This window comes from Microplitis mediator, chromosome 7 (assembly GCF_029852145.1).
Source record: "Microplitis mediator isolate UGA2020A chromosome 7, iyMicMedi2.1, whole genome shotgun sequence".
NCBI classification, from domain to species: Eukaryota; Metazoa; Arthropoda; class Insecta; order Hymenoptera; family Braconidae; genus Microplitis; species Microplitis mediator.
The window spans coordinates 8,478,056-8,490,930 of NC_079975.1; the positions used below are offsets into that span (position 1 = coordinate 8,478,056).

General features: G+C 31.2%; 1 protein-coding gene across 1 annotated transcript; it reads left to right on the top strand.

Moving 5' to 3' along the window:
* Nucleotides 1–812: 812 nt before the first annotated feature.
* Nucleotides 813–3,874, top strand: LOC130671781 (odorant receptor 30a-like). The gene is made up of 5 exons (XM_057475860.1): nt 813–873; nt 939–1,038; nt 3,208–3,309; nt 3,509–3,667; nt 3,746–3,874. The coding sequence occupies exons 3-5, from the start codon at nt 3,226–3,228 to the stop codon at nt 3,809–3,811; spliced, it is 309 nt and encodes a 102-aa protein (XP_057331843.1). The 5' UTR covers nt 813–873; nt 939–1,038; nt 3,208–3,225; the 3' UTR covers nt 3,812–3,874.
* Nucleotides 3,875–12,875: the final 9,001 nt, after the last annotated feature.

The window sequence follows — 12,875 nt, forward strand, 5'->3', positions numbered from 1 at the left end:
TATTCCCGTATAAATATTTTGACTTCCTTAATCACCTAGCTTTACTAGTACCTATTTCATTTATTTTTCCTTCAGTCTTACAATTTATTAAGTCAGAACACAATGGATATAAATCCAGAAACAATATTTAGAATGGCATTGGTTTTTAGAAAAATGTTACTATTGGTGCCACCTGATAATTATCAAAATAAATATATCAAAATAAGACATCATATAATGTGGTGGATGTTTTCAATAAATCAAACAATAATTATTATAATATTAGCCACAGAAGCATATGGTAAAAGTAATGATATTCATTTTTTAATAGACGCAATAACAAAAGTATCAGTGCGTATTTATGTATTATTCGATTATATTTTTTGGAAATTAAACGAGCGGCAGTTAAATGTAAGTATTGCAAAAAATAAATATTATCCATGATTGTAAACATTTGTTAGGTATATTTTATTCTTTACAGCAACTACTGTCGGATGTTACTAAATATTTTAATAAGCTAAGTCTGAATAATAAAGAAATATTAACTAGATGTATTAATCGGTATATATTAATTATACTGATAGACGGTAGTTTTTATTTCATAACTTCATTAATTTACGTCTCTATTCCCATATTTTCATCACGACTATTTCCGCTAACTGAGGCATATCCGTTTGAAATAAAAAAATATTCGATGGTTTATTTTATTATTTATTTGACACATATTTTATCTACTTTTCAAGTAAACGTATGTTTTGTTACTATTTTTTGTATGACTATAATGTATAGTCATATATTAACGAAATTGAAATTGTTGTCATTAAAATTAAAAAAAGTCACTAATGATGATTGCGAGTTCAAGTTGTGCAGAGAGAAACATTTAAACTGCATTAAGTGAGTAATTTTTCATACTAACTGATATAATAATAATAAATTCTTAATATTCCATTTTTTTGTAGGTATGCTCAAACGTTGAATCACGCAGTACAGTTCTTGACTCTGAAAATATACATTTTTGCTACAATCATCACTATATTCAGCGCTGTGCCTATTTTAATTGTACGTATATTTATAATAACAGTCAAAGTTGTAACGTTTGCACAAGCTAAGGCTACCCTGGCAGTTTCCCGGTGAAAAGACGTTGATTTTGTGGCGAATTCACGTATCAAGTTATGGAACCCTTCCATTTATGACACCAATACAGTGTTTTTATTTCGAAACGTCGGTCCATTTATGCAATTCTTCTATCGTGCTCAAACAGTAAATGTGTCATGGATTCATATTTTTTTTTACACTATTTTTGTCGTCAACACACGAGATTACTACTAGAATCCCACGGTGTAACTATGTTCTTCTCTTGTTTTTACTTACACTCATTGTGTGATTTCACTGGGAATTCGTCGTTATTACATTGTGGATTTATGGTTCTTTCAGTAATTTTACCTTGAGTTAACTGTTTTTTCACAGTCATTGTCACCGACTTACTGCCATAAAATAGTTCGATAAACAGTTAACCCTATGGGCCAAACTGAATACTTTCCTGTTTTCGAGCTCTCTAAAACGTTATTGTTCATAAATTTTTTAGTTCTTCGAGAATTCCCGACCAATTCAATGTAAAATCTGAGCGTTCTTACGGTGAATATCGATTGAAAACCTTATATGTCGGCTATAAAACTTAGTAAATCTATGGTGCAAAGAAGAGATATTCACAATGTATCTTCTGTTTGTCACCGATTCAATAGTTGCACAAAATAACTCTTTTTCGCGGAGAAAATGGAATTAACTGTCCGTGAGTTGACCATAAGATCACGGTAAACTTACATTATTTTCGCCGTGACCACGAAATCGCCAGGGAAATGTTACCAACGTATAACTAACTTGTGGTTCCTACCGTACATACACTGTAAAAAATCACCGGGGTAAGTCCAAGCGGTATAGGTGTTAAAATTATCGGTGTTAAATTTACCCCCGAAAGCGGTGTTAAAATAACGCGCCACCGGTGTAAATATTCTGTATCGGTGTTAAAATAACGCAGCCGCCGGTGTAGATATTCTTTACCGGTGTCAAAATATTTTACTTTGTGAATATTTTTACTTACTCGATCACTATACTTGTTAATAAATGATATTTTTTATTAACTTTCATAAAGAACTGACATTTTTTGTGTTTTATAATCTTTAAAGTTAATACTCCAAGTGGAAGCTATTTACCCCGCTTTTACACCGGTTACCTCGCTTTTACACCGGTTTTACTCCGCTTTTACACCGGTTACCCCGATTTAACACCGGTATTTTTAACACCGGTGTATTACTCCTCCTACACCGGCATAATTTAATTTTTACACCGGGCGGAGTTAAAACGAATCCATTTTTAACACCGCTCTTTTTACAGTGTATAGTACTCGTTGTAACATTTGGCACATCAGGATGAATTTGACCGATGACTTTACACTGTAAAAAATTTTTTGGACCCGGTGTAGTGTAAATGTCTCGGTGTAAAAATTTTGATGTGAAAATGACACCAAATTCGTTGTTAAATTTAGGCGGTGTAATTTTAAAATTTGTCCATCGCAAAACGTATAAACGTATAATTCATGATAATTTTGCGTTAAGAAAATTAATTATAAAAATATTGAAATGTTTAAAACATTATTCAATATCTAAATAAAATTAATTTTGTAATTTATTAAGTAGTTAAAAATATTCAATGATCGTTTGTTGCCCATTAATCAAAATTACAACGAGTACCACGAAGTGGTGTAAAAAAAGTAAATTCCACCGTGTTAATATTACACGGATGGAAAATTTACACAAAGAAAATTTTACACTGTTATTTCACTACACGGCCGTGTAAAGTTCTCCGGGTCCATTTTTAAGCCGAATTTTTTTACAGTGAATAGTCAGATTTACCCACAAATACACAGAAAATTTTTAAGTAAAACTTGGCCAAAGCGTTCGGTACTGTCAGGACATCTAGTAAACGTCGAAATTTTAGCCATGCACACTGTAGAATAAACTATTTGTTCGCTTGTATGTTAAGTGTTATTTATACTAACAACATAGTTGAAATATAGTTACTGTCTAGATGTCCTCACAATATCGAATTTTTTGGAAAATTTTTGCTAAAAAATTCTTTGCATGTAAACATGAGTTTATGAATGATTTAATTAATTTTCTTTTCTTTTATGTTACATGGGCCTACTGTTGAATTTGTTGAAATATTAAAAAGTATCAAAATATTTTCGAAATGATAAAAGGAATTTTTGTAGTGGGGTGCTGTTTGTTTTCAGCTTTTGCATTCACATTACCAGCTGATGATCTCCATACAATGGTAAAATAAATGAAATAGTCAGTTATTATTAGCTAAAGAAGCATTAACAGTTAGATCTCAGAGCGAATGCTATAAAAAATAAAGTGTGACATACTATAAAACATAATTTCAGATTTCGGGTAATGTCAGCCGACTTCACCCTTGTCTGAAATCGTCTTGTTTCATACCTTTTCACGTAATATACGATTATAATTTTCAGAGTACGGATGTAGCAAAAGCAATTTATGACTCAAATTGGATTGGCAGCTCGTTGTCTATACAAAAATCAATGGTCATTATGATGTGTCGGGCACAAAAACCATTAGTTATAAATGTTGAAGGTGTATTACCGGAAATTACTTGTAAATTTTATGCTACAGTAAGTTTTAAATTTATATACATTATTATTGTTTCAATTTTTCAATCATGTAATCAAAATAAATGTTATTATTTTCAGTTTTTGTCATTTACTATGACATACTTTATGACACTGCGTGCATTAATTTATCGATACAACGATTAATTCTGTCACTCACAAAATATTTGTAATCATTTTTGAGTATGCAATAAAGTCTGTGATTCTGAGTACATATATTCGATTAATTTATGATTTTGAACCATAATTACTATTGTTAGATTAGTAGTTTAATAATCTCCCGAAAAAATTCTTATTTGCTAGCAATTCGTTCCAATCTTTTTGCCTTAAAATATAATGACCGAAAAGTCTATTATTGTGTTTTACGATGTTGATTAGTCAATGTGCTCCGCACAATTCCTTATCTATTGCATGTTTAGTTTTTTTTATTTACCAAACCTATAGCACAGTAAGAGATGCATGGCGTTCAACACCATGCTAGTATGGTCTTAAGACAGATACTAAAATAGTATGTGAAATATTCCAAGACAGTATTGTAACGAATCCCAGAAGTATGGCGTTATTTACTATACTGTATAGTACTGGAGCTATTGTATTGCTCACACGTATGCATAGCAGGTACGGCGAAACAGCATGGCCCTGAGACCCACTCTACAATGCCAAGGGCACAATGCTACTAGTTTTTCCCGCCATAATTTCTGGCGTGTCAATTAATGCATGCCATCGTATTACCACCAAGACTATATAGATGTCGTTAGACTAGGTTTATCGGCCAGAAGCATATAATTGTGGATACGGCAACGCAGTGTGGGCCTGACGGCCATACTGACATTGCGGCGTCCGCAAAAACTATTGCCAATGTTACTATTCCCGGAATGGTTGAATCATCTATGCATACAATTTTATAACCTATAAAAATCTTCGATACCATACAGTATGGCGTTAACGCCCACACTGGCGTAGTGATATCCGCAAAATATTTCTTATCGTGAAGCAAAGTTTCAATGGTCATTCATCGACAACCTGCAAATCAGAGGTTGTTGGATAAAAAATTTGACAGATTAAAAAACCCCGCATATGTTGAATAAAATATCGTTAAATATTCAAAAAGAATAAAAAAAACTTACTGATGAGCAGAGACAGTATATGAATGAATAATCACTTGGATTCAAATTATAAAATTAACTTGACTGAAAATTTAATTCTTCGTTTGCTTATAGTTCAAAAATTTTTTCACTGATCGTTTATTTTTCCATGACAAAAAAAAAACTTATAGTAATATTTAATTAAATGAAAATAAATATTTATTTTATTTGAGACATCCTACAATAGATATTATTCATAATAAAATCAGTGAGAAAAAATATGATTGGAGTAGTCGAAATACACTACGGTAAATATCAATATTTATTTAGGATTCTCTAGTTTTTACAGAGATTATTCTGTCTGTATCCCGAAGATTTACGCATAAATCTAGCAATGTCTTTGTTGCATCTCTATAGTATATTTATATTCTTAAGAGCATATTATTAAAATGACTTATGTTCGTCTTAATCTTTCACACGTTTCCCTTGAGCGATTCAAATTGAGTCACGTTTGGTGTGTGTTTTTACGATCGTAATTTATTCGTATTGCGACGTGCCCTGAAGAGTCGTTTATCAGTCACAAGGCTTTCTTTAATCTTGTGGGTCAGTATTATTACTATTACGCTATACATCTTTGCAGATATACTTGGTCAGGAGGGGCTTATAGTTTATACCTTTGAAATATCGAGGGCAACAAACGCGTGTAATCTTATATCACAGAAAAACCAAGTAATTATTATTTATACACAAATAAAATATTAACGAGTTTCCTGATAAATGGTCAGTATATTTTTGGATTTTGAAAATTCATTAATTGTTAGTATCATTCTCTAGTGGCAATTGGATCAATTCTGGAGCAAATCTTGAGCAAGTCAAGGAGAATACAGCGAAATATTATATCTATATATATTGTGACTTCAAGATTTTGACAAAGATAGCTACTTGGGTTTGTTCATTCAATATATTATGTTCGAAGTAAACATCTACTTACACAGAGAGAAATTTAGGGTAAGAATCATAATATATGATGGAAATAGTTCCTATATCGTATGGTAACAGGTTTTTTTGAAATATCAACTATAGGAATGGCACTCATATAAATTATGGTAACTATTTCTATTTATATGGGTTCCATTCCTATACAATATGGGAATACTTCCTATCAAATTATGGTAATTATTACCATAGTAGTATAATAACGATTATCTCAGTAGTTCGGAAACGATTACCATAATGACATAGAAATTATTACTATGATATAATATACTGACTGTTACGATACTCGTTTAGCTATTTGGAGGTTAGTGCAAGTATTGATGCGTATAGTGCTAACAGCAAGTCGGATCGTGAATGGAACTATCCCTGATTAAAAAAAAATGATTAAAAATTATCGTGATTGGAGTGATCTAATGGATAGTGATTTGTGTATTATGAAAGGAGTGATCCATATAGCTACCGTCACGATCCATTCTAGTTCCATTTACGATCCGAATTGCTGTCAGCACTATAGGTACTAATATTGGCACTAGCCTCTAAATAGCTTAAAGAGTATTGCGACAGGCAGTATGCTTTATCCTGCTGGTCACGATACTTTTTTCTTCGTGCAGATTGCTCCTTTTACAGAGCTCGGTCATATTTTTTTGGCACACGACTCTGTAACCACAATGAATGCTTCGTTATCCGTATATTAATAATTTTCAATTCCAGAAGCATTTTAAGTAAACTCGCTATGTGAGTTTCATGAAGAGGACAATTTGTGTGGATCTATACGTAAAAAAAGTGTATAGTTAAGTCTGCAAAAAAATGGGTTTTTTTCCTACTACTTGGCTATGATGAAGTCCATGAATTTGCACTAACGCGCATGCGCAGTAATAACTTAATTGTACAAAAAAAAAAAGTTCTTTTACGGACTTAAATATAGTCCAGTTTACTACAATCGGAGACATCTCAACTATAGATACTAGTAATTATTTTACACCAAATGTAGTAATGTTAACCTCACTTAATGGTTCAAGTGACCACACGAGCAGTAATCGTTGCATAGTGAGTAGTTGTTTGGACCACAAGTGTGGCTGTCAATACTACAGATTTCTCTTACTCCAGTTGATTAGTAGATATAACTAGACCTGCTGTTTAAGTACTATATATTGTAATTCAGGTTACCATAAACGGAGGTTAGGTAAATACCCAATGTAGTTCAATTTATATGAGCTAACTGAAGTAACTGTTACTCCACCTTTTTTTTTACCTGTAGTAGCAGTATAGCTACCGTATCAATTCATTCGTACTCTATTAACAAAGTAGAGCTATCGTTTATTATTGCTACCCTCTTATTAGTAAAATAAATTATATCCCGAACAAAAACTTCTGCTGTTATGCATATTTGCCTATTTTTTTTTTAAGTCAAAAAGTTACTTCTTTCATGTTTATTAGCTCTCCTGTGTAGCTTACAAAAATGAAGTTAGGCAGCTTTCTATTGAGAACGACGATATTATTCGTGGCTTTTGAAGTGAGAAGTAGAAGAGATGTTGGCGCAGAAGCTCCATCGGTGTCACACTCTGTGCTGAAAGATACTAGATACCTGGAATTATACGCAGCTGCCGACTTGTTTTAGGATATTACACGGTCATACATAGAGCATTAAGCGATACGTCATTCCTAACGATAAGTTAGCAATGATGGGGCAACAAGTGTCAAGGAAAGCAGGGACGACCAATAATGCTTCTCGTATACTATCTTGTCTGAGGGTCTGAGGGATACGTTGATGAGTAGATGGACAGATGAGGGATACAAATAAGTTGGATTCTATAGTTACTATATACTTTAGAAAAAAAAATAAAAAACAAAAGGGATTGAGATGGAGTAAAAGAAAGAAAGAGAGAAAAAAATAAAAGTAAAAATAATACAGGAAAAGACACGGCGGTGGTTATGAGCTGAAGTCGAGGTCTTGTGAGCATATAAGTATAGCCGGCATAAAATACGATGAGAGAGTGCCTCGGGTGCAGGACTTATGTTAAGTACATGCACACTGGTGCGTGCAGTTTATATATATGAAGAGATATATGGTTGGTATATTGTAAGGTGGGTGCATACATTTGATTTTATTTAAGAAAAAAAATAATTACCTTTTCGATTATTAACTGCTGTGAAATAATAATGTTATACGATTTGTTACTATACTTAAATAATAACAAATTAATAAATGTGTATTTCCAGAAGTCATCACAGCAAATAATTAAAAATTTATCTGCTGTGTTAATATTTTTAGCTAAATTTTGCACACTTCAAACGTGTATCTTACGATCGAAATTATTTTTTCGACCAATTCACTGACGTTAAATTATCTCTACACTTTTTTGAATATACAAAATAGAATTAAGTTGTATACTAGTACGAAGATAGTTAATTAAGGAATAATTTTGACCCGGTATTAAGTCGATTCGTTATTCTATTGATTCAAAAAGAACTATTTTAAACCAAGAAACCAGTGCTGTCTATTTTCTTGTTTGAATTTTCGGAACTACGATAACTTTCGAAAAATATAGTAAATTGGCCTAATTTTTGTTTAAGTAGCTTTGCATCTTTTGTCGCAAGAAGCCTTTTGAAAATCACTATTTAAATCCTTTTTGTTCAATCGTAATTAATAAAAAACTTAAAACCGGTAATTAACGAATAATTAGCTGCCATTTTTTATTTTTTTTCCGCCACCAATTACTGGCAGTAGCAATAGCAGAGTGGCCAGAAGTATTCAACCCCATACGAAAAAAATATATATCCGGATATATCCGGGCAAATCTGCATATATGAGACATATATTTATAGATATGCGACATATTCCAGATTTGCCCGGATATATTGGGATATATATTTTTTTCGTATGGGACAGAAAGTAGCATGAGCTCACAGAAAAAGCGCACACTAACAATAAAAACCGCCCAATTTTAATAATTTTGAATAAATAGATATTTTTATTTTTAAATAGTTTATTTTTTAAAATATATTGATAAATTCATAAATAACAATGACGAATATTATATATTAGTCAAGTTGTCTACAAGTTGATCGCAATTCACAGATACCAACTTTCTGGTGACCAAATTTGGTTATTGGGCAATATAGTAAATTAGAAAGACGTGGGAATAAGCCAAGAACAGAGTAAAAAATTCAGAAAATATTTATGTTCATTCTTAGATGATTAATAATCATACAGACGAATTTCGAAATAGCAGAAATTGTGGAAAATCGCCTAATAAAAATTTTAGCGTGACACGTCTGAAATTCGCTCAAATTGCGGTAATACGCCCAATCTGGTAACCCTGAGTACTAGTCTGACAGTAGGATTAAAAAAGAGAAAGCGATATCTAAGAAAAAAAATCTGTCTATCGGTTGACCCTGCGGGCCAGCCCTAAAACTTCCCGCTGTTTTCGAGTTCGTTGAGCTTGTTGAAAATACGTTTGTATGCCATTGTTTTCGAAAAAAACCGTTTTTTAGCATTTCTTTCTCCCACAATATCTCGAGAACGAATTAATGAATTTCGATGGTTGAGACGGGAATCGACGCGTTTTATTGAGTTCTAGAGCTGATTAAATTTTGGAATTGATCGGATAAATCTCTTCGAAGATAATCGAAGAAAACCGTTTTTCACCATTTCTTTCTCGATCTATTTCTCTCGAACGAATAAGCCGATTGAGATGGTTGAGGCGGCCATCGACGCGTTTTATTGAATTCTAGTGCTAATTGAATTTTGGAATCGATCGATTGAGCCATTTCTGAAAAATTTGAAAAAAACTGAAAGAAATTTTTTTTTTTTTTTTTGTATTTCTTCTATATCTTAGAGTCCATTAGATCGATCGATTTGAAATTTTCATAAAAATTGACGGCCAACAAACTCTTTCGATTGCTTCCCCAACCATCTCAATCGGTCAATTCATTAAAAAGATATCAAGAGTTTACATCCATACACACACACACACACATACACACATACACACACACATACATTGAAACACTCGAACATCCTTCTAAAAATAGTCAGAATAACTTCCTAGGACTTCAAAACGTCAATATCTGATGAAAACTCGATTTTCGAAAATCGGGGTGAAACCAATAACTTCCCGAATTTTTGAAAATTAACAATTTTCTTAGAGGGGAGTTAAAAAGGCGGTATATTAAAAAAAAATCTCAAATAATAATAATTAATAATGTAAAAAATAATAATATAATCGAAGTAATAATAAAAAATAAAATATTAAAAATTATCATGAGCGATTGCGGTGTGCACTTTTGGATTTTCCAACATTTTATTTTTCTCATAAGAGCTTACAGGATTATGTATATTTGTATTGAGAGCGTATATGAAAACGATCGTGGGCGTCCAAGGTTCAGAGAACTTTGGCCCCTATGTTCGTTGTACCTGCCACTCTTTATATGGATCCTGATGGGTTTGAACGGGAATGCAACACAGTAGTGCCAGCGAAGACACGCCCGTGCTATAAAGAGGACCGTCTTGAAAATTCCTTTTGTCGACCATTCATATTACTACCGATTTTTTGTAATTTAAGTCTTATAACATTCGATTATTTCCAGCTTCTCTCTACTTTGTAAGAATTTTTTATTTCTACAAAAAAAGGTGGGATGTTATTACTGTGAAAAAAAAAGATGAACACTGTATTTTTTTTTTTAATAATTATCCATATACATCAAATTAAGATATAGAATTTAGTCTTACTTATATAATAATAAACTAAGAAAAGCATTAACTCTGCTGCTGGTAATAACATTAATGGGATGTCTTACAAAATAATTATATATAACGGAAATTAAATGAAAAGTTAATAAAATAATAATTCACTGACGTTGTTTTATTTTTTTAAGACAAAATATTTATAAAACCTTTTTGAGAAAAACAATTTATATAATTAAATTTACGTAAATCAAATAATTGTAGAAAAATATGACTTACGTAAATTTTAGATATATGTTTGCGTTAATCTATTCTGTAAAAAATTTGCGGAGTGAATGCAAAATCACTCCTCTAAAAAATACTCATTTACTCCAAATGCGAAGGAATTTTTTTTCCGACTCTGGAATTCCGAGTGGATTTGAATTAGAATAAAATCCATATCGCCTTCGATTCACTTCCGACTTTTTACAGTGTAATTAAACGTAAATACATTTATTTCATAGAAAATTACATGCATCTAAATGTCGTATATATCTTTGTAGATCAAATTTTCTGCTTCTTAAAATATTTAACTTAATAACCGCTAAGGAAACTTGAAACCTGTCAACATAAAAGATTTTCGGATTAAAACCTTTGTATTTTACTTTGCGTGCCTTTAGAATAATTTTCTTCGGAGATTAAAATTCTTTCGATGTTAAGTTTTTTCTTCTACTTCGGGTATTAAATGATAGATGTTTTATCTGTCTTATTTCTCATTTAACATTAAAAAAAGTTTTAACTCAATTATTTTGTAGTTAATTTTTTATACTTAAAATTTTTTAGCCTTTAAGTAACGGTTATTTAAGAATAAATGAATACATTTCAATCAATCTTATTCATAAAAGATGAGCTTATATAATATAGATATGTTTAGATATTTATTTCACCTGCAAAGTAAACATGTCTCTATTAACCAACGTTTTAGTTTAATTTATTTCCATAATTTAAGAATGAGATATCTTTTTTATTATCTATACAAATTTATACACGATATATCTTTATAATTTATTTTTCAAGCTTAAAATTGAAAGATCACTTCAAAATTAGAATAAAATATCACATGTAACATAATAATACACTGTAAAAATAGCGGTATTAAAAATGGAATCATTTTAACTCCGCCCGGTGTTAAAATGAAATTACACCGGTGTAGGAGGCGTGATTCGGCGGTGTTAAGATACCGGTGTAAAAGCGGGGTAAACTGCGTCCCCTTGGAGTATTAACTTTAAAGATTATAAAATACGAAAAAATGTCAGTTCTTTATAAAAATTAAAGAAAAATATCATTTATTAACGAGTATAGTGATCGAGTAAGTAAAAATATTCACAAAATAAAATATTTTAACACCGGTAAAGAATATCTACACCGGCAGCGGCGTTATTTTAACACCGATACAGAATATTTACACCGGCGGCGGCGTTATTTTCACACCGCTTTCGGTGTTGATATTTAACACCGCTGATTTTAACACCTACATCGCTTGGACTTACCCCGGTGATTTTTTACAGTGTATACCAATATCATAGTATTTATGAATTGGAGTCTTTAAAATAAAAACAGAAAAAAATTACACCCTAATCGAAAAATTCGATACAATGAAAAATATTTGCACACAAAAGTTGTTCAATATGAGAAGTAAATTCAGCAGTCTTTAGATATCGTTGGATCTCTAGTCGAACTGGGCAATTACTAGAGAAACTCCATAAATATGGGAAATAGCAACAGCATGTTTTAAATATCAAGAAAATTTTAATAAACCTCTATATCTAGATGCCCTCGAATCACTTTCCATGCGCAGTAAGTTTAATTGAACTTTATTCAGTCTTATTATTTTCAGTAAGTCATGTAGTGATTGATGGAATAGTAATTAATTTTCTCCAGAAATGGAAATATTAATTGTTTTTTTAAAATTATTTTGTGAATTCAAATATACTGCTTATTTATAACGCTTTCAATGACGAAAAGAATAAAAAAAATTTTTTTTTCGCGTAACTATTGTTTTTTTTAAATTACTCATTTTCGCACAATCTTTGAGTTGCTTAGGATAACTTATTGTTTAGTGGCAAATTTTTCACCAATTATTCATTAAATAAAAATTCTATTTCATATTGAATATAAACTTACAATAATAAATTCCTATATTCATAAAAATATCTAACAAATGATGATAAGGAACTGAATGAGTTAGAGGTAGTAGAAGCTAAAGGAAAAGAGTTGATTTTTCTCATAATGCATGTTCAAAGAAAGTCTTAGTTACTAGGGTGTACCATCAGAAGAAAAGAAGGAGGATGATGTTAAATTTTTTTTCAATAATGTCTATATGACAATTGAGGCTGATTTATTTATTAAAATGAATATTATTTTATATTGATATGCAAAATAATATCAAACTTTCATTAATTTT

Coding starts and splice junctions, on each gene's coding strand:
- LOC130671781 (XM_057475860.1), top strand. CDS start 3,226: ATGATAAAAGGAATTTTTGTAGTGGGGTGCTGTTTGTTTTCAGCTTTT. Junction 3,310..3,508: donor CTGATGATCTCCATACAATG/GTAAAATAAATG, acceptor TATAATTTTCAG/AGTACGGATGTAGCAAAAGC. Junction 3,668..3,745: donor CTTGTAAATTTTATGCTACA/GTAAGTTTTAAA, acceptor TATTATTTTCAG/TTTTTGTCATTTACTATGAC.